The sequence below is a fragment of the Trachemys scripta genome, chromosome 21 (genome assembly GCF_013100865.1).
Source record: "Trachemys scripta elegans isolate TJP31775 chromosome 21, CAS_Tse_1.0, whole genome shotgun sequence".
Taxonomy (NCBI): Eukaryota; Metazoa; Chordata; order Testudines; family Emydidae; genus Trachemys; species Trachemys scripta.
Window position 1 is genome coordinate 2,665,690 of NC_048318.1, and position 22,952 is coordinate 2,688,641.

The 22,952-nt window shown below is 41.6% G+C and overlaps 1 protein-coding gene across 5 annotated transcripts in view; it reads right to left on the minus strand.

The window, feature by feature from the left end:
• The window catches only part of CDON (cell adhesion associated, oncogene regulated), a 93,913-nt gene that overhangs the window by 23,221 nt on the left and 47,740 nt on the right, over positions 1-22,952 (minus strand). For all 5 annotated transcript variants that reach the window (XM_034754487.1, XM_034754492.1, XM_034754488.1 and 2 more), the window contains exons 7-14: positions 21,185-21,454; positions 20,001-20,354; positions 15,292-15,584; positions 13,301-13,475; positions 11,401-11,529; positions 9,052-9,258; positions 7,968-8,149; positions 5,111-5,216 (exon numbers count right to left, since the gene is read on the minus strand). In XM_034754487.1, coding sequence (XP_034610378.1) covers positions 5,111-5,216; positions 7,968-8,149; positions 9,052-9,258; positions 11,401-11,529; positions 13,301-13,475; positions 15,292-15,584; positions 20,001-20,354; positions 21,185-21,454 — 1,716 coding nt within the window. The remainder of the gene's footprint in view (positions 1-5,110; positions 5,217-7,967; positions 8,150-9,051; positions 9,259-11,400; positions 11,530-13,300; positions 13,476-15,291; positions 15,585-20,000; positions 20,355-21,184; positions 21,455-22,952) is intronic.

The window sequence follows — 22,952 nt, forward strand, 5'->3', positions numbered from 1 at the left end:
CAAAACACTGATTCAAGAGTAACAGAGGGAAGACTGTGAAGGCCAGTGGTAGCCATTTGTAATGTGTAAGGGTTAACCAAAAGGCCTGGCACCTAAGTTAAGGATCACATGCTTCTTTATGCTTTTGTAATGTAAAAAAGAATCCAGGCACATTTGAACTGAAAATAGCGTTCACTATTTTACAGAAACACGGTAAAAAAGTTTATGTTTCAAGTTGCTACCATGTGAATTTCAATTGCAGGCTCTGGGGTAGCTGAGCAGCTGCTATTGGTTTCAGACTGCCACAAAGATTTCAGTATGCATAAACTTGAAAATCAGGAATAAGTCAATTTCACAGCACAGTGGAGGCACATTTAAACAATCGCCCTGTGCGCAACGTTCATAAACACACAAGTTCTGTGTCACAGAAGGCTAAAATATGTTTACAGACAAAGATACTGACTGCATAAGCTTTGAAGCGACCCTCTGAGCACCAACACTAGATATTTAACAGTCCTACAACCTGAAAAAACTTACGTCACAACTTACAATATTGTGCAGGCTACGGTCAAAGAAGGAAGAATTTGAAAAACAAGGGCCCGATCCTGCCTCAACTGAAGTCAATGGCCAAAAAACCCATTAGCTTCAACGGGGCAGAATGATGCTGCTACATTTATTTAAGCCAGATGATTAAGAGGGTGTTAAAAAATGTAAAATGTGACTACTATGAAAATGATGATCTAAAAGTTCCTAGCAAAATAACCCACTGGCTTACAAGATCTGTTATCAATGTGTTCGAACAGCAAAGCATGAATTCCGCTAAACTGTCAAATTAGTTAACATTTACTGAATGTTGCAGTATCTTGGGCTCAGAGAAGCTCCCTTATAACAAAGAGTAAAAAATTAAGCACCTACGAACAAATAACTGGAGAGGGCTTCCCAATTTGCAACAGCAAATAGATGTTACTTACTGTAATTGGAGGATTCTCTGCACCTTGAGGTCTTTAAACCACGATTTGAGGACTTCAATAAAACTCAGGCATAGGTTAGGGGTTTGTTACAGGAGTGGGTGAGTAAGATTCTGTGGCCTGCGTTGTGCAGGAGGTCAGACTAGATGATCATAATGGTCCTTTCTGACCTTAAAGTCTATGAGTTCTTCGAGATGGTCCCTATCTGTATTGCACACATGGGTATGCACCAGAGTCCAGAAGTTCTTTGAAGCAGTGTCTGTTGACCCAAACATGCACAGTAACTCTCCTCGTGCTCCTAACCAAGCGGGTAAAAGGCAGTGCGAGTCGACACCTCTCCATTTCCTCCTCTTACTGCAATCCAACTGGATCCAAAGCAGAGGGGACGGAGAGCAAGTAGTGGAAGACAGATAGGGACCATGCATCTCCAAGAACCTCCATTTCTTCAAGTGATGGTCCCGACATGTATTCCACACACAGGTGACTGTCAAGCAGGGTTGGCTGGAGGAAGGTGCAAGGAAACTGGTAGCAGAGATGTTTGTAGTACTGCCGTTCCTACGGCTGCATCTGCCATTGCTGCTTGATCAGAGCATAATGTGATGTGAAAGTATGGCTGCAATTCCAAGCTGCCACTCTGCAGATATGCTGCAATGGACTGCCCAATAAGGATGCTGTGCAGGCAGGTTGTGCTGTATGGAGCAAGCTATGATATGCCCAGGAGAGGGAAGCTTTGCTATTTTGTAGCATTCAAAGATGCATCCCGAAACCCATTTAGAAATCCTCTGTGAGGATATGGCTTGTCCCCATGACCTTTCTGCCAAGGCAACAGAGTCTCTCAGATTTTCTAACAGGTTTGGTTTTCAACATGTGGAATGCCAGGGTGCACCTGAGGTCAAGGGAATGAAGTCTCTTCTCCTTGGAAGAAGTGTGGGGTTTTGGGCAGGAAACAGCTAAGTATTTGACTGATGTGCAGCTCAGACACAACCTTGGGGAGGAATTTGGGATGTAACCAAAGGGAAACCTTCTCCTTGCGCAATACTGTATAAGGAGGGTCCACCATCATGGCTCCCAGTTTACTGACCCTTCTTGTCAAAGTAATGGCTACTAAGATGGCTTCATGGACAGATAAGTCATGTCACATGTCACCAGAGGTTCGAAGGGTGGGCCTGTGAGTGTTGAAAGGATACGGTTAAGGTACCATTGAGGCGTAGGTTTAATGTCAGGTGAGAAGATCTTGATCAAGACCTTCATAAATCAAACTGTGGTCAGGTGTGTGAACATAGACCATCCTTGCACCAGGGGGAGGAAAGCATTAACTGATGGTAGGTGTACTCACAGTGAACTGAGGGCTTTAAAAAGAGAAGACAGTCTAGGATAACTGGAATGCCTATAGCATCAAGTGGATGCTGGTGGTGATGTGCCCAGGCCAAAAATTGCTGCCATTTAGCCAGGTAGCAGAGCCTAGTAGAATCCTTCCTGCTTTGGGTCAGGATTTCCTGAACAGGGAAGTCTTGGATAGTATTTTGGCCCTCCTTTGGGAAGCCCGAAGAATGGAGCCACGAATCCCTTCGCATGACCAGTCCTGTGGCCAAAGATCTGGATGCTATACCTGCAGCATTTACCGCAGCCTGGGAAGCCACCTTCGCTACCAACCTCCATTTACCCAGAGAAGACTGGGACTGGGCTTGGTATTCCATGGGGACTATCTTTAAATTCTGTGAGCCTGGTATGGGTGTTAAAATCATATTTGGCTAACAAAGCTTGGTAATTAGCTAAACAAAATTGGGGGCCTGCAGAGGAGAAAACCTTCCTACCCAGGAAGTCCAGTCTCTTTGACCCTTTATCTGCCAGAATAGATTTTTTGTTAGTTGGCTGAGCTCTCTCCGTAGCTACCTGTACCACCAAAGAATTAGCAGGAGGATAGGAAAATGTGAAATCAGCACCCTTTGGCCGATTTTTTGGCTCTTTTTGGCGTAGGGGCACAAATTGCAGGTATGTGCCAGACTGCTCTGGCCAGTTCTAATATGGCCTCATTGATTGGAACGGCTACCCTGGTCGTTTCCTGTGGTTGCAAACATGTCCAGGAGCCGATGTTAAGGGTCCCTGGACCTCGTCTAGCAGGATTTGGAGATCATTAGTGATCCTTTGCGAGAACTCGTGATGTTGCTGATGGTTATCCAGCGGAGAGGGCAACGAAGGGGTGATGGCCTCCTCCAGGGAAAATGAGGAGGCCCCCATCAGAACCGGTTCTGGTTCTTCCTCCTCATACACTGAGGGAGCTGGCTGATGGGAGGTGGAGAAGCGGAATGACTCCTAAGAGGTGACTGGGGCACTTGCCATAGAGGTCCCAAGGGCCTCAAATGCCTTGGCCCCTATGGAAATCGATATCGGGGTCCATAACTGGAGGGATAATAATGCCTCAGCTGCGTCAGGGTTCCTGTACCCTCACAGAGATATTGGTGCAGCTATATCATCTGACTTCTCTGATTCCAAGGATGGTTCTGTTGGTAGCAGTGGTATCATCAGTACTGAGGTGCTCCTGCCCGATGGAGATAGTACCTCTCTTGAGACAATGGTAACAGTTCCTCCTCTGGGGTAAGGATATCTGTCAGGCAGGCAGGGCCCGAAAGGAGTGGAGATTGTGGGCAGGGGAGGAAGATATCCTTCAGTGGTAAAAAAGGTCTCCGTACAGCCCAGAGTCTGAGGAGTTCCAATACAGACACCTGAAGGACCTATTACATCTGATGCAGCAGATGGTCTTTGGATAGACAAGGTGGTAGCAACGATGAATCTGGACTTGCATTCATTGACGGGACTGGCAAGGGACTATCTTTCTACCCCCGATACCGCTGTCACTGCCAGATTGCTCTTTTTCTGCACCTTACTCTCCAACCTGGGGGTTGAGCTGGTTCCGTGGGTTCCATATGCGACGCCTCACCCGACCTGGACCAGTTCGGGGAGGAACACATTTTTTCTGGACAGTCTGCTGCAGGGATCTGTCCTTATGCCCATGCAAGTGTCTCTTACTCTCATGGGGAGCCCTGTGCGACGAGTCCTTGGGCTTCCATGTTAAGGGCTCTGCTCCAAGAGTCATGTTTGGAGGGGCTTTGCTCGTTGGGAGAGGCTGATGTATAGCGGGGGCTCCTGGGCCCAGTTCGGAGTGAGGCCTCATAACCTCTTCCATCAAGAACATTTTCAGTCAGAGCTCATGGGGCTCTAATTCCGAGTAGGAAGGATTTACAGATACTGCACTTTGCAGAAACGTGCATCACCCAGACAGTGCAGGCACCAGTGATACTCGTCGCTGATGGAGAAGGAGCGAGGGCAGGAGACGCAGTTCTTGAATCCATGGACCCTGCACCTAGTCCCGTAACCAGGGAGGGTGGCGGGGGAGTATTTTATTCTATACTAAACTATATACTAACTAGAGTTTCTAAGCTAAGAGATAAACTATTTATAAATTTTTACAGGTTCTGCAACAGCAAAGGAGGACACGATTCTGACTCAGGCCATGCAGTGGTAAGAAGGAACTGGAAAGGCACTGACCTGCATTGCCTTTTATACCCTCGGTCAGGAGCACAAGAGGAGTTACTGCACGTGTGTGGGTCAACGGACACTGCTTTGAAGAAATTCCAGACTTGGTGCATGGTGTGCATACATACCCATATGTGGAATACACATCGGGACCATCACTCGAAGAACTACGGGTTTATCTATCTTAGAAAACTTGCGCCAGTGAAACTAAATCTAAAAAGCCATTTAATTACACCAGTGGAAACCCCTGATTGTTAGATGTATGTAAACTGGTTTAAATCTCATTTATACCAGTTTATTTTATTTTAGTAAATTAGTGGACTAAGCTAAACTGGTTTAAGCGCATCTGCATTTAGGGCTTGCAATGATGCAGCCGGAACAATTTAAAAGTGGAATTTAAAATCGATTAAGTTTGAACTATGGATGGAAGAAACAAGTTCATGCGGGGGCAGAATTTGGTGCTAAAAAAGGTTAAGATCGCTACTGCTGGTGAATATATTATTTAGACTGAATTCGTTTGGGCAAAGTAGTTCAGATTTTATGTAAACTCAGCCATTATGGTTACATAACTGTCTTCCCCAACAAATACCTGGCACACTGCCTCTGATAATGCATACGCCACATCATACCTTCCACAATCTCTCTCTTGTAATCACTATCATTGTCACTGTCAGTTGGCCGGTAATAGATATAAAATCCTTGGATGGGGGTATTGTTGTTGCTTGAAGTAATATACTGGAAAAGAGAATAAAAATAGTACAATAAAGGATAAATCTTTTTAAAATTAAAATATTTGATTATGTTTCAACAACGTCATGACAGAAATAAATTTACTTCATTCAGGAAGAGACCAGAAGTATTTTCAAAAAAGAGTGGTCTTAAGTAAGATAGAAGAAATAGAAGAAACCACTATAGCTCAGATGATGTAACAGTTTCCATTCTAATCCCCTGCTATCAGTCAACAGTTGCTGTCTGTAACTTCCATTTTAGCGGAGAATTTTTGCATGCTGGTCTCTGCACAAAGGTCAATTTCTTAGAGTCCTTGGGCTGGTCTACACTGGGGGCAGGGGGGGATCGATCTAAGATACGCAACTTCAGCTACGTGAATAGCGTAGGTGAAGTCGAAGTATCTTAGATCGATTTACTTTGGGTCCTCACGGCGCGGGATCGATGGCTGCGGCTTCCCCCGTCGACTCCGCTACCGCCTCTTGCTCTGGTGGAGTCAACGGGGAGCACGTTCGGGGAATCGATTTATCGCGTCTAGACAAAAATTGATCCCTAATAGATCGATTACTACCCGCCGATCTGGGTAGTAATCGACCCGATCCGGCGGGTAGTGAAGACTTGCCCTTTGACCTAGTAGTTCACAAGGAGAACGAAAAATACACACCCTTCCCATTGGGAGAAAAAAAAAAAATAATAATCTTGCAATCTTTTTCTGATCAGCCCTACAGCTGAAACAACGGTGGTTTGAAAGTTGAAAACAGGCCTCAGTGTAAGTCAGCACCTTTCAGTGCTTAAGAACAGAGGCGCTGACTTTCTGATCTCCCGGGGGTTGTTCGACCACCGCCCCCCGCCTCTTCCTGCTCTGCCCCCACTCCACCTCTCCCTGCCCCATTCTGCCTCCTCCCCCAAGCGCACCCTGCTCTCACTCCGCCTCTTCCTGCCCACACTCCTCCCCCTCACCCCAGTGCCTCCTGCCCGCTGCTGAACAGCTGATCCTTGGCAGGCAGAGGTGCTGGGGGACAGGAGCTGATTGGCGGGGACAGCTGGCGGGCAGGAGGCACTGGGGGAGGGGGAGGTGATCAGTGGGGCCCGCCAGCGGGTGCTGAGCACCCTCTAGTTTTTTTTCCCCGTGAGTGCTCCAGCCCCGGAACACCCATGGAGTCGGCACCTATACTTAAGAAAATTGTATTTGATTTGACAGAGCAATAAGCCTTTCAAAATCAAACTGAGTGCACAGATATATATATTTTTTTAATCAGGTTTCATGGTGTGAATTGAAGGGTCTACTCTGCATGTATATGGAGCTAAATTAACTGCACTGTGAAAAATCTAGTCAGACACAGTGCAGTGAATGCAGACATGTGACTGGGGAAAGCCCTGTTGAAGGGTTGAGGACGGACTCCTGCAGTTCTGAAGAGCCCAGAAGAGATCCACAGCAGGGAGCTCTGGACACCTTCCTATATCTCTTTTTCAAAATGGGACTTACTCTCATTTGAAGTTTTTATTTTTAAGTCAAAGATATACTGGACCATTATGACCAAGAAAAGAAAAGAAAAACAATTACAAGAATTATATAATTTCAGACATCGTATGTAGTCGTGCAGCTGAAGACTGCTGTGAGGCACAGGGGACAGAGTTAAGGTTGTCCACGCAACTTTAACTTGGGTTAAATTGACTGGCTTGGGCTACACTTAAAACTGGCATCAGCATAGCTACGTCAATCAGAGGTGTGAAAAAACCCACGTCCAACCAGCATGGCTATGGTGACAAAATCCCCAGTGCAGATGCAGCTATTGCAACAAAAGATTGCTTCTGTCAACACTGCTAATGTTGTTCCTATACCAGCAGAAAAACTCCTTCTGTCGTGTAGGTTGCATCTACACTAGGAGGTTATGCCAGCTTGGCTATGCTGATGTGCATATACTGGCACTGACCCTGTAGTGCAGACACAGTTTCCTAACCTTTGAGTTCAAACTTAACATTCTGCTAATAGAGAATTCTGTAAAAATACTCTTATGTCGTCCTCAGACATTTTAGACTAAGTTTCTTCAGTTTATTACTGATATTTTCCTCTTTCAAGGTTGAATTGTTCCGGCAAATTGTAGAACTGGGAATTCTGTGGAGTTTAGAAACTACCCTCCTGGTGTACCATGGTTGCATACATCAGTGTACAAAAGCAAAAAACTAATGATACGGTGGATTTCAATAAGGACTTCAAAATATTTGTTTATGAAAGACGGAGTTACAGAGGAAAGGAGGGAAACGTTTTTGCAATATGGAATGTTTATTGGATACACTTCCTCTTCAGATGTACTCTACTGAAAATTCTCAACAGGAAATATGATTTTGAGGCGTGGTTAAGACTTTTTAGAGTGTGCATAATACAACAGTGGATTCTTTTCAAGGACTCATATAAACTAAAACAGGATCTATTATCAAATAACACTTCTGAGCTGTTTGGAGGAGTTAAAGTTGCTGTTAATCAACATCCACTACAAGACAGTATTAGAAGAACAGCGACAACTCAGGTTTCTAGATTTTAAATCTTACAATATAGGAAAAAATGAGTAGATTGATATGGTTCATGGGATGGAGCCAACCAAGAATCTCTTAAGAATACCACTCAGTACTGAGGAAAACAACTACATTGCTAGCTTGAGTGTGTTGTTCTTGATCCTTCACTTTTAAAGATTTCTAACCACCAAATCAGTAAGAATTAGTCTATAGAAGGGGAAAAGAACAGAAATAAAGTGTACTCACAGTCCATTTTAACATGATCTGAGTGTCGCTGACTGCCTCAGTGTAGGCAATGTGAGGTCCTGTGATCGGGCGGTTGGAAAAACGGTTGGTAAAGCCAGCGACTTGATATGGCCGAGATGGTGAGCTTCGTGGACTATCCCCATAATTGTTAACGGCAATCACACGGAATTTGTATGTTGCTCCTTTCAAAGGCAAAAGATAAAATTAGGGGGCAAGATAAAAATACCCAAGCACTAGAAAAAGGACTCAAATGATTAAAAAAAAATCTGAGATAAGACCCTGTCATAGTGGAATTAGTTCTAAATTGATTTCTTGGGATTCAAAAAGAAAATTACTTGCTATCAATGATGTCTCTCTAGTGGTTTTAGATGCTTAACTGTGACAGAACCTGCTCTCATGCAGTGGTGAAAAGCTAGTCATATAATTGGGCTGGAAAGAAATTTTCACCCATGAGAAAGGCAAGGAAATGCTATTTTCTCCCTCCTAAAGCAGTGATGTCCAATTAAGATTATGGGAGTATATCCCACAAGACCAGTTGTGTGCATTTCTAGATGTCATGGACCATGGTCCTTCTTTGTTTTCTTCTGAAGTTCCCCTGAACTTCTGTCTCATCAAAATAATTGGCTGATGTTCGTATATTTGTTCTCTTGTTTCCCGGCCCAATAATACTAACCAATGAAAAACAAATGGAATGGCTGCAGAGAAGCACATAGCAATCATAACCTAGATTTAGTATTTACCAGAAATGACAATTAAGTAGGGAGAGGTTGAAAGAAAATGTACACAAACAACTAACAAACACCAATAAAAATTGAATGGGGGGCCGGGGTGGGGGGCGGGGACTGTTTCCTTCTTAGAGAGCTAAAAGCCAACTTCAATTAAAGAAACAAATTCCTAACCTGAGAGACAAACTACAGATAAAATGGGCCTTTTTAATCGTGTTTAGTATTCTTAATTCTGTAATTATTTTATCTGCTGAAGTGCATGACCAGAAATAAATACTTCTCCTCACAAGAAAGTGATCATCTAAAAGAAAAAGGATTTGGAACTAAAAATCCTAAAGGCAATGAAAGAGTTTTAATACCTGGCTCTAAGTTGCGAACTTCCACTGACAGGTTAGAAGGAGAGATGCTATTGGCTGCAATTAGCCAGTCGCTGTTTCGGCTCATGCGCTTGTACTCGACTTTAAAGGCAGTGATGGGAGAGCCACCATTTGCACGTGGGATCCATGTGACATAGACAGAGGTCTCTGAAGCTGTTGAGATAGCAGGGCGATCTGGAGCCTCTGGAACTGAAATGGGAAATTAAGGAATACGTACATAGGAGTTAGATGAGAAACATGGAACTCCGTTCTCTACAGAGCACACCTATGATTAGTTTAATCAATTAAGTTAGACCAAATGTTTCAGACATGGAGATTCTTAAATCTTCCTCCCACAGGCATTCCAGTATATAAAATGAGAGGTACTTTAATAAGTTTTCCTTTTATCCTTCAGAGTTGGGAAGAGCCCTAGTACTAAAGTCTTAAACTGTGTATGAAAACTTAGCTGTGGATGTGAACACTGCCATTTCTAACACCAGTGACTGCGCTGCATCAGACCAATGCAACTAAATTACGAGAGCGCAAAAGTGTTCTTAAATAACCAGAAAATAGGGGAGCTATATTCTTTACGCAACAGAATTGAAAGAGACATGCTAATGCACTAAATCCTACCTCTTCCGTGGTACTACAACAAAGGGAGTGCATACAAAAGCAGCAGGTTGGTTTGGTGAGAATAAAAAATTTGAACTGAAATTCCCAGAACCATGAAAAAAACCTGATCCATAAATACTACTAAGCACTGAATTGCTTAAGCATAATTTAGAAGAAATAAGAGCAAACCAAGCATGTAACAAATGATCTCAATACTTACTGAACTCACTGGAAGTTACAGACAGCAGTGGGAACAGAGAAAATGGAAAGAGGTGGTGTTAGCAATCTGGTTATAAGATGTCTCATCAGTCAGAATGGTTAAGTCTTCACTGCACTGGTTTATACACATTGTTAAACCACAAGTGCCATCGAGGGAGGAAGGTATTTAATAAGGAACAGAAAGGCAATAGGTTACCTGGCACTAACTGGATTTTAAATTCTTAAACTCATTTTCAGTCTATTTGGGTAACAATTTCAAAAGTGCTGAAGGGAGTTAGGAGGCTAAATCCCATTTACAAAATTGACATATGCATTTAGGAGCCTCAGTCACTTTTGAAAATTGGACGTGGGTGCCTTTGAAAATTTTACCTTTTGTGCTCATGTTATTTACCTTCACTTTGACAATGATCTCTGCAAACAAGCCTTAGTGTACTGCAGGAAGACTGACACATATTTAGCAGTAAGATATTTAAAGGGACATTTCCAACTTAAAAATTGCACCTGTTTGAAAATGAATTACTTACTCTTACAATATCCAATTTGACTATCAGTGATAAACTACAGAAAAGACACTGACTTTGTGCATCTGATAGCACTTTGTGTATTGTCACCTTCAGTTTCCCCTGTATAATTTGTTTCTCCTGTTCTTGTGGGTCTTTCACAAAGTCAGAGAGGAGAGAAGACCACAAAATAAGAAAAAGTCCCTGTAAATTATCAAAATTGGCAGTGAGATTAGGGGTCAAGTGTGGCAAATTACTTAACTCATTTTTAGAAACTGACTACACTTCTAGGTAAGTGTCCCTTTAAATATCAAATTCACTGGATGAGAAATCCATTTGATGACATCTCAGTGTATAAACTACACTCTTATGTAAGATAGGCACTGCATTTTGAGGATTCATAAATAATTATTGCAAGTCACAACAAATGACTGGATGAATCAAGGGCCTGGTCCCCACTAAGCCCCCACTTTGGACTAAGGTACGCAAATTCAGCTACGTTAATAACTTAGCTGAATTCGAAGTACTTTAGTCCGAACTTACCGCGGGTCCAGACGCGGCAGGAAGGCTCCCCCGTTGATGCCGCGTACTCCTCTCGGCGAGCTGGAGTACCGGCGTCGACGGTGAGCACGTCCGGGATCGATCCCAGAACATCGATTTCCTGCCACCGGACCCTCCGGTAAGTGAAGACGTACCCAAGGTGGCTACTTAATACACTGCCTCACTGACTGGGATGAACCTTTTAGTTAACACTCTCAAAAGCATGAACAATCTGATCCTTGCATGCAAGCACAGAAAATCTGGTAGTTTGAAGTCACTTATATCTGAGCCTTGCTAACAAATCATTCACAAGAGAAAAAGAGACCTGCAACAGAAAGACAGACCTAAGGAATAAACAGGGAATAAAAATGGACACACGACACAGAAGTACAATTATAAGCACTTGAGAAATTAGCTTAAATGCATCTCATTTTATATTGCAACATCTAACATGTGAATTGGAGACAATCCATTCACCTACCTCCACTGTGTCGAGATAGATCTGGAAGGACCACCCCAAAGTTATTTGACCCTTCCTGAATGACGGGATGTTTAGGAATGCCAAGTGGGGGAGATGGGGCCTGAGTGTTTTTTGAGGATGATGTTCTTTCTAAAAAAAAGTTTGAGATATGACAAATAACTCAGTGACCAGAGAAGACATTGCCGGAAAAAGATCTGTTCACTGGATCCTTACAGTATGTCCCCTCCCATTGCTTTTACACAAGATTGCACCAGAGTTAAAGTTGCTGTTGGCACTAAACCTGGCTCCAATTCCCAGCCAGGCTAGCTGTGCACTAGGGAGTTAGTTCCTCAGGGGCTGAAGGAGAAGACAATTCTCCATGTCAATCGGCAGACTCACTGTACAAGTCTCAGGCTGGAGTAACTACCATAATAACTGCACATTTATACAGCATGAGAGGCACTCGCCCCACCCTAGATTTCTGCTGTGAGTTCAACACCTGTTACATTGGCTTCCCCCAAATCATGCCCCTCAGTACATTTGGAACCACCAACATTGGTAAAGGAGTCATGTTGAATGTACTCTAGCAACAATAGTAATAGGTCTAACGAAGCCCCAAAACTGGCAATTAAAAACTGATACCAGTGTTCATAGCATATGGCTGCCTCCTCCTGGAAATAAATCACTAGCATGTCTAATCATTTTTAATACAGCTGGTTCTTGTATTATATGACCAATTGTTTAATTCTTTGCATTAGGAACATTTTAAGCAGAGTGGATAATATAGGGTAATTCAAACATTTAATGGTCAGTTTAAACCTGAATTCAAAAATCACTTAAGTTGGAAATGAGAACTGGGTTGGTGTTCTCAATACAGCATGCACTACAAAACTAGTACAACAATGTGCACCGGAAGTTTCTGCACAGGGAAGGCCAAGGCCTTTTTACACAGGGGTTTTACAGGTCAGGACTGAAGCAGCTTTATTAATTTGGGTGAGGACACTCAGAATGGAAGGACCAGTGAGGATTCAACAACTTTAAGTGTTATGTGGAAAAGGCTGACCAGAGCTTGGCTGCCTTAGGACTTGTACACACTACCACTTATGTTGGTATAAGTTATGTTGCTCAGGGGTGTGAATAAGCCACCCCCAGAGCAACGTAAATTACACTGACCTAAACACCTGTGTGGACAGCGTTGTGTTGGCAGGAGAGCGTCTCCTGCTGACATACCCTGTTTCCCCGAAAATAAGACAGTGTCTTATATTAATTTTTGCTCCCAAAGATGCGCTAGGTCTTATTTTCAGGGGATGTCTTATTTTTCAGAAATGAAAAATGCCTTATTATCGGTGGATGCCTTATTATCGGGGAGGTCTTATTATCGGGGGGATGCCTTATATTACAACGAGAGGCAAAACTGTAAGTAGGCCTTATTTTCGGAGGATGTCTTATTTTCGGGGAAACAGGGTAGCTACTGCCGCTCACTGAGGTGACAATGGGAAAGCTCTCTCCCAGCGGCGCAGTGTCTTCACCAGATGCGCTACAGCAATGCAACTACATTGGCACAGCTGCGCCGCTGTAGCACTTCCAGTGTAGATTAGTCCTAAGAGTCCATATATAGTGCAGTTGCCTTTGTAGTTTGTTTCGTGAATTGAGACGCAAATAATCACCACAAACAGCATGACAATTGAGAGTCTGCTGTCTTTTACTAACAAGAATCCTCTCAGCATACCGCTATGGTAATACACCATCAGAATTTGACTTACAGCTATGCTGGACCCCATTAACCAACAGCCTTAGTTGTGATAGGCACTTCCTTTGATACTACATTAAACCACTGTTTCCACAAATAGCTTTATAGACAAGCCACAGCCAACAGGAATGTTTTGGCGATAACTTTGCATATAGGAAACACTGCACCTACCTTTGCTGGTGCGAAATGTAAGCATGGCAGGCTGGCCTTCACCAGCAGCACTCCTTGCTACCATCAGAACTTCATAGAGGCTGGAGGGCTCCAGTTCTGTGAGATGAAGCTCATTTTCACTTCCAGGAACACGAACTGTATGCCAGCTTCCCATGGCATTGACGCCATCATCCAGCTGTACAGGAGGGAATCACAAGATGCTAAGATCAAGACAAACCATGACTTCAACTTTAGATGTGGGAAAAGATCAATACTTCTCCAGCTAAGCTGGTCTTCTGGACATTTTATTGTATAAAAATGCCAAAATGTCTATTTATGTTCAATGAGTTTTACTTAGAGCCAGTGACAGGCCTGGAAATCCAAGGCTTTTATCCACACAGCAGGTAAAGCACAAGCGGCAGCTCTGTGAGCTTCTACACCACGTTCCTGAAATAGATCTGAACCCTGACCTACAGGATCCCCCATATCAAGGTTTGAGAGAATTTAGTCTCCACATTAATTTGGCCCCTTGCCACTCAGCTGAGACAGCTAACAATGCTAATTAGTACATATTGCAACGGATATTTACTGCGAGTGTTTGTGCCCGAGAATCTAGAATGAGGACAAATGACTTCAAGCAGAATACCTAGCATTAGACGGTGGTGTGCCTCTCTGGATAAAGCAGAACCCAAGATGGGAAAGGTGACAGTCAATTACCCTATCCTATCCCAGCCTTCCATGAATTTAAGCATCTTTACATGTTTATTGGTTATGAGTAACGAGAGAGAGGGAGAGGGAGGGAGGGAGGGATGTTTTATCTGCTTGGTTACCTCCAGAGGCTGGAAAACATCAGCAGGAAGATTGAAGATTTGTTTTTACTAGTGTACATATTTCCCTTTTTACAATTTTTCAGGGTTTTTTTCGGTTTTACAGTGAATTCCCCAGTTCCATTAGGTAAAGGAAAGATTTTTCTTAATATTTGACCTTCTGAGAAAAGCATTACCCCAAATCCCAAAGGAAAAGGCAGAGATTCTATCAAAAATAAACTACTAAACAACTTAAGACTTTAATAAAAACATGGAAGGCAGCTCTAAATGCTATGGATTACTAAAGTTTATACTGACGGCCTTGATTCAAATTCTTTCTTCAAAAGAGACATTTCTTTCTAATACTTTATAAAAAGAAATCTTGGAAGAAGAGGAAATCAATTAAATAATTTTTATGATAGAAGAGATAGGTGCTTTTAAAACCATGGTAAACTGTCTACTAAAAATATATAAATAAAAAAGCATTTAATACAGAAAATATAATTGCTAGTGATGAACAAATTTGAAAGGGTCAGATAAGCACCAAAAGTTTTGAATACTTATCTGAACCTACTATCTTTGGTTCATAAATTAAATAGGCGCCGTCATGAGATTTCCTGGATTTGGCTGGTCAAAAATATCATGCGGTATTTCTGCTTCAGGTTGGGACAAGACCAGGACGAACAAGGATTTAAAACTTATACAAATATGAACTGAGTAACTTAGCCCTTCAGAAAAAAAGTCTGATTTAAAATTTAGTCCTCTGTGATGCTTGGTTCGAATTCTAATCAAAGAAGCTCGCTGCTTGCAAAAGTTCTGTTCAAACTACACAGTGCAAGTGAGATGAGAACAAGACATACCGACTTTAAATGCATTTTTTTAAATGACTAATGTTGTATGAATAATACTCAACCAGAGTCCAATTCCACACATACAATAATGGTACTACAATGAAAATAAAAACTTGAGTTCTGTTGAATAAGGCCCAGTTAAGCCCAAAAAAGCAACAACTAATTTCAAATCATCCCTAAACAGACTGCCTGTGTCTCCACAGCAAAACTGTGGTTCAACTGTATTTTATCTTCTCTCTGGGCTGATACCATAGCTCTTGTTAACACCCATGCTGCTGTAACAATGATAGTTTTAGGCTTCTCAAGGAAGCCATCTGCTCTGGAGTTATGACTATCTCCTACAAAGAAGCAGTACCTTGCGATATTTCACGAAGTAAGCATTGATGGGCAAGCCGCCATCCTTTCCAGAGCGCCACACCAGGTTATACATGTCTGGCTTGAGTGTCTGTGGAGGGCTGAGGATGATTGGGGCTTCAGGAGGCAAAGCCCCATTGGGTGTCTTTTCTGTAGCAACTGCATCAAGATGCAACTTTGTCGGAGACAAATTTGAGAACCCCACTTCTGTATCATAATCTCCATCACCTTCATCACTTTGGGCAACCTCCGTAGGAGTGACTTCTTCAGCTTTTGTACTAGATTCAAAAGGAACTGCAGAAGAAAAATTCTGGTTATATCTACAAGTCAAAGCCTATTTGCTTCATGCACCGGAAACAATTAATGAACTACTGCCTTTCACTCCTAGATTCTACTGCATCTTCTATGCGGTAACAGAGCAGGGCAACATTTCATTGAATGTAAGCATTCTAAAGGTGTAGTACCTGGCAGATTGGCAGCAGTGGATGTGTTATAATTCATGTACCAGGTACATTAGGTAGCAGCAATGTACTTATATGGAAAAGTAAATAACTACACTTCTACCAGCATATACAGAGTAATTTGAAGCGACACCAAGGCATTAAGCCATATCTGTACAATTACAATTTACTGTACAGTATGTACAAAATTACATTAAAGGCATTTTCTTAGCTCACTTTGTGAAGTTTTAGTTGTGAGTAATTTCTACTAACATTGAACGTTACAGAGCTGAAACCCAGCCAACTCATTTGAAAATATAGTGCTAAGAATGAGGTAAGCTTAAAGGCAGATCTAAAATGCTATTTGTGATATTAACATATTTCTGAAAGCCCTCTATGTGCCTCCTCCTGCCATCCCGCAGCTTTAACTGAAATGAGGTCAGTAGTACTGGAAAACATAACAGACAAAAATACTCTTAGGGAATCCTGGAATTGATACACAGCTTGTCAACATTCCAGGCAGCAATGGGCTGGCAGGTTGGACATCTGAGGTTAGCATCAAGACAGGCAACAAACTTCAATATTTAAAGTGAGAATACTGAGGGAAATGACGCAGCTACTGAGGTTGCACACTGAAATGCTAGACTGCCAGATGTTCTTAGTCCTGCCCGTTCTTTCATAGATCTGTGTAGGTTTCTGTTATGTGTTGGGGTCCAGAAAGTGGAGGGGAATAAGGGGAACTTCGTTTACAAAATAAACAGAAAATCCTTGGTAATGTAAAGCGTAAGCGGTGTTGGCCTGGCCACCTCAGATTGCATCAAACCTCCATTAAAATACCAACAAGCGTGGCTGCTATTTTTGGCCATTTCTTGGAAACGGAAGGGGAAGGGAAAGGGTTGGTTTTTTTTAAAACTGAAGCCCATGTTCTCAGCAAGCACTGGTTTATTTAGGAATGCTGCAGAGTTTGGGGATGGGAGTCAAAAGCAACACAAAGAGGAAGTCTTCAAGGCCAAACATCAGCTTGTTCAAGACAACAGAAGAAATGCCTGACAATATTCTCACCCTTAAAGTGTATCTACTATACCAGTGGTCCCCAATCTTTTTCGTCTAGTGGGCACCAGACGATGAGCCACGGAGGACAGTGGCGGTGGACGAGCATCCGTCGAAATGCCGCCGACAAGCGGCAACGTCAAATAGGCGTCGCCGCCGAAATGCCGCCAAGAAGCAGCGTCATCCAGAGGCATCGCTGCCGAAATGCCGCCAAAAATCAACGGCATTTCAGTGGCACTGCCTTCGGATGACGCTGCTTCTTGGTGGCATTTTGGCAGATGCTTGTCTGCCGGCCAGTACGCGGGCACACTTAGACGCCCCGGCGGGCGCCATGGCACCTGCGGCACCGCGTTGAGGACCCCTGTAGTACACTAAATTAACCAGTAAGAAAGTGCTGCATGCTGCATATTAGTATCAAAACCCAACGTTTTCTTCGTCTGACGAGTTGGAACATGTACTTTCCTGTGATGGGTTAGCAAGGATTTCTGGATGTACACAATATGACTTAAACAACAAGAAGTCCGGTGGCACCTTAAAGACTAACAGATTTATTTGGGCATAAGCTTTCGTGGGTAAAAAACCCACTTCTTCAGATGCAATATGACTTGGTGACTGCTGGAGCAGGGAATTGGACAGCAGTATGTGGGGAATTAGCTGTGGTTTAGGTTGGAGTGGGTAGACCTACTGGCATTATTGCTTTCACTAGTCCTGAAGGCTAGTAGTTAACTATTGGCAAACAATTTGTATTTAACTTATGGACAGACACCACAGAACAGTAATGTTTATTAAGGCTGTTCAGATTTATGTGCCTACACCAGAGAATTTGTCAAGGTTTCTGTATCCTCTATTTCAGTATGTAATGTGGGGTACTTCCACTACCTCTCTAGTCAGATTAACTATTCGTCCTCAGCTTCCTAGTCACTGCACCCTTTGAAAAAATTCCTTAGCAATCCCACAAATAAGCTAGTGTTTAATGGAAGTTAGCAGGGAGATTTGTGGTCTGTGTTCTATAACATACCCAGCCTCCTACAACCAGCACTGCAAGACGGGAGTTACTACTCAAGACAGGTAACATTTTCCAAACCATCTAAATGACTTAGTGTCTTAAGTGCCACGGAGTTAGGTTCCTAAAATCACTCAGGTGCTTCTGAAAACTTTACCCAACATGTTCACTTGAACCTATTGTAGACTCAACTGACTGCAGAACAACATCGGTTTGATACTTCTGCTATTAGAACTGCTTTATTAAAGTCGTATGGCATATAAATATCTTTAGGCATTTAAGTTAATAGTCCTCTGAATCGTGATGGCCCTCAGGTAGCCAGCTTCCAAACCCATTTAAAGGTTTACAGATCAAACCCAGTGTCTTTACTGTCACTTGAACACCAATCAGAAGTCAGTGCAACAAATTTGATATTTAACTTGTAGAACTCGATATGGCACCAGGATTTTTATTTCAATTCAGGTTGAGTTCTGAGAATTGTGTGTGATTTTGGTTTTATGAGGTCCATTAATGAAGCTAATGTGAGTTTTTAATATTAAAACTACATTGATAGATCATTTTCTCAGCAATTTTTTTTTTTACCCTATTTCAGATGTATACATTTATTTCAAGGAAAAATATCTACTAAAGTCTAAATGGAAAAATTTAGGGAAAAAAAGTCTCAGTTTATGGTATATATTTGATAGCATTTTGAGTGTAGTTAATTTTTATATAATCCCCCGTATAGTCAGTTTCTCCCTTGCTAAAAAGAATCTTCTACACATCAAGGTGGAAGTAGAAAAATAACTTTAAAAAAAGGATTTAAATATATTTCAGGACATATTTACCAGTGTTGTACCAGACGCCAGAATATTTAAAAATTAGGCAATTAAAAAATAAAATTAATGTTGTTTTATGTGAATTATGCATTCAATATATTTTCTATCTTGATTTTTTGGAAAAAAATATTATTAGGTATAGAGTTTAACTTGCTTTCTGGCTCAGCACATTTTAATGAGGTTTTCTGTTTTCCCTAGGATGTGTTTTGACGATTGTACAGCAAGACTAAGGGTAAATTTTTCAAAACCACCTACAGGATTTAGGCTCTTCAGTCCCATTTTAAAAAGGCACTTAGAAGGCGAAACCCCATTGATTTTTTGAAAATGAACATAAGCCTAAATCATTTGGGTGCTTTTAAAAAATTTTGCCCTTGTTTTTGTTAGGGTAACATTTTAAAAGTATTTTAATACTTTTGTGATCTTGGACATAACATAAAATTATAATAAAAATCAAGATTTCTTTTTATATTGTGCCTTCGGTTTAAGAACAATCTCTTTCTAGTAGCGACCTCTGAGAACAGTGAACACTCAGTATTTTCTTTGCAAGAGCAAGCCTTTTATATTGTCTATTTATTTTTACATTTCTATCTACCCACAGTTAAAGTCATGGTGGTGGTGTTTGTGTGTGCATACTACTGAGAACAGTTGGAAGATTCATAGAATATCAGGATTGGAAGGGACCTCAGGAGGTCATCTAGTCCAACCCCCTGCTCAAAGCAGGACCAATCCCCAGACAGATTTTTGTCCCAGGTCCCTAAATGGCCCCCTCAAGGATTGAACTCACAACCCTGGGTTTAGCAGGCCAATGCTCAAACCACTGAGCTATCCCTCCCCCCGCTTTACTTGACTCTGCAAACACTGTTTTTGCTGTGCACCAATTCCTTAGTGACTTTGGAAGCATTCTTCAAGCATAGTCTTTATGGCTGAATCCTGGGCTGCAACCACACAACACTTTAGCAAGTGATTCTAAACATACTTAAAAAAAAAAAGCCTGTAGAGATTTTAAAAGTGAATTTAGTGCTTGCCAAAAGTCCCTCATTGGAGCAGACTGGAGAACTAAATCCTCCAATTCCAAAATGGGGCTTCCCCACATGGCCATCTCCCTTCCCAAAGACGTGCCACAATACTGACAGGTTTCAGAGCCACACTGGTACAAGCTTTAGCCTCAGGTGAGATGGGCAAAAACTACGAGGTGAATATCTGCTCGCTAGGAACCTGGCCAACTCATTTCAATATGTCATGAAATAGCCACTTAATTTCTAATTCAGATTTTGATAAACTGACCCTTTTGACACTAAAAAGATGTTTCACCCCATAAGGCACATGCTAGATTACTGAAAATATACATAAAAGAAAAGAAACATAAAAAAGGCTCATGGCAACACCGATGTTAGCTTACCAACTGTAAGAAATGCTTCTGACAGTGCTGAGCCATGTTTATTTGTTGCTTCACAAGAGTATTTCCCAGCATGCTCTGGAGTAACTGCCTGAATGTATAGGGAGCTTGATCCAGCTCGAGACATGGTGAAGTAGATGGGTTCTAAAATCATGCTGCCTCTTCTTGCTTGTGGAGATTTTCGTGGTTTTGAATGTAGGACCTGAGAAGGGTGGCTGGTAATAAGTCCACGGCTGTTGTACCAACGGATTACAGGAATAGGTAGTCCAGTGGCGTTGCATGACAATGTAACATCACCACCATCTACCACATTGGCACTGGCTGGTGAAGAAACTATAACTGGCTTGTAACCTTTGCCTGTTTTAAAAAAAAAAAAAAAAAAAAAAAAAAAACACAATTCATACATAAAATTAATTCACTGTACTATGGAATCTATTGTCTAAGGCACAGATGAGCTATTAATATGGTACAAAAATGAACACATTCAAATGTGTCATTTATACAGTTCTTTAGTTTTCTGGTTGCTAGTAATTCCCCAATTCACTGCCTTACTGAACAAGGGACTGAAAACCGTTAACACGATTGAAACTTTTGTTAGGAGAAGGCAGATGCAATATTAACCTTCAATCTGCACTTGGGGTGTACAAGAACAAAAATCTCAAACCTTAAGTAAGGAATTCGTCAGTTAGACAAATTCCAATAGAATCTGAAACCATTCAACTCAGATGATTTAGGACAATGGAATCAATGATCAGACTCAGAATAGGTTTAGTTACACTTGGATTTAACCCTGAAATTTAGGTTTAAAAGTTTGAGAATCAATACAACTGAGCCACCAAATACTTCCAGCTCTCCAAATATTCCTCCTATCAAAACATGACTAAATTTCATAAAAGCCAACACTGTCTAGGAGAGAAACATACAAAACTATATCTGAGGCAAGATTTTTTTTTTTCCCCTTCTTTTAAATTCTGGATCCTTGAAATAAAGGAGCTGGGTTATATCTCGCACTCCTCCATGAAATACATCAAGTAATGATGGATAAATCGTACAATTTGCTGCTTATTGTGGTCAGAAATGGACGCAGTCGATACATAAACCAAATCTTTTGGAAATAAAACTAATATGTATCAGAAAAAGCAAAGGTTTTAGTTTAAGTTCTTGGATAGTTAAAAATGTTCCTATACCTGTCTGGACTTGAAGTCTCCCAGTGGATTGCATAAAGCCAATCCCATTGTTTGCCACACACTGGTACAACCCAGAATCCTCCTTGGTGATGCCACTGATTCTCAACCTGTTTCCTGTGACCAGATGTCGTGGAGAGAGATGGATGGGAGCTGCATTATGGAACCAGGTAAGATTAGGAGCAGGGTTTCCATGAATGTCACATGTGAAATGTATAGTTGCACCCACAGCCACTGTTTGATCCTGCAGTCCTTTAGAAATTGAGGCAGATTCTATAAAACAAACAAATAGAATATGAAACCCTGCAGGCTGCTCTTTCAGGAATCACGCAGCAACTAATTACTAGACCACACATTTAACAATATGAAATCGTGCAAACTTATCACACATATGGAGGCCAATTTTAGTCATGTCTTAAGCTCAATGAAAGATGAATACTTGCTTCTAAGGCATTTGGCTCAACACTCCTTATTTTAATGGTTTTTTCCTTCAGTGCAGAAAAGTCATGCTTACACTACAAAAGTAAAGGATTCCTTTAATGGAAAACTTTTTCTGACAAAACTATTTTCCGTCTCAGCATCTCTACTTTATGAAACAAAAGTGTTTTTTTTTTTAAATCATTCAGACTGTTTGGCCAGAATATACACATATCTAAGCCCTAACATATTTACCACTGATCAGGGGTAAAGCCCCCATTGACATAAATGCGAGCAGACAGGCAATCACTGTGTGGTTTTGAAAATCCCACACAGAACTAGCATGAAGAAACAGAAACGTTCATATTTATTTACAGATTAATGTCTATGACAAACAGCCAGAAGACTTGCAGCCAGAGGTACACTGTTCATTAACCACACAAACCCAGACTGTAGCTTTTTGCTAGAATTCTATTTCACTCAAGAGGTATAGAAAAGCGTGTCCTTGCAACAAAGCCCGATGCCAACTCTGTCCACATATCTATTCAAGTGACATCATCATAGGACCTAATCACATAAGCCACATCATCAGGGGCTTGTTCACTTGCACATCTACCAATGTGATATATGCCATCATGTGCCAGCAATGCCCCTCTGCCATGTACACTGGCCAAACCGGACAGTCTCTACGCAAAAGAATAAATGGACACAAATCTGACATCAGGAATCATAACATTCAAAAACCAGTAGGAGAACACTTCAACCTCTCTGGTCACTCAGTAACAGACTTAAAGGTGGCAATTTTGCAACAGAAAAGCTTCAAAACCAGACTCCAACGAGAAACTGCTGAACTTGAATTAATATGCAAACTAGATACCATCAATTTAGGCTTGAATAGAGACTGGGAATGGCTGAGCCATTACACACATTGAACCTATTTCCCCATGTTAAGTATCCTCACACCTTCTTGTCAAACTGTCTGAAATGGACTATCTTGATTATCACTACAAAAGTTTTTTCTCGTAATTAATTAGCCTCTCAGAGTTGGTAGGGCAACTCCCACCTTTTCATGTTCTCTGTATATGTACATAGATCTCCTTACTATATGTTCCAGTCTATGCATCCGATGAAGTGGGAGTCTCTAAGGTGCCACAAATACTCCTAATTTTCAGGAGATGAGTGTTAGAATCATCTTTAGCTACTTTCTATTTTAGGTAATAGTAAGAATGTTGGGGATGAAAAAGATGAAAGGGTGATTCCTTCAATATGATTTAAGGATGCTGCACAATTGAATCTATCTTAAGTTATGCAGTGCCCAGAAAGAATTGCTACAAAAGAAAAGTGGAATGCAATG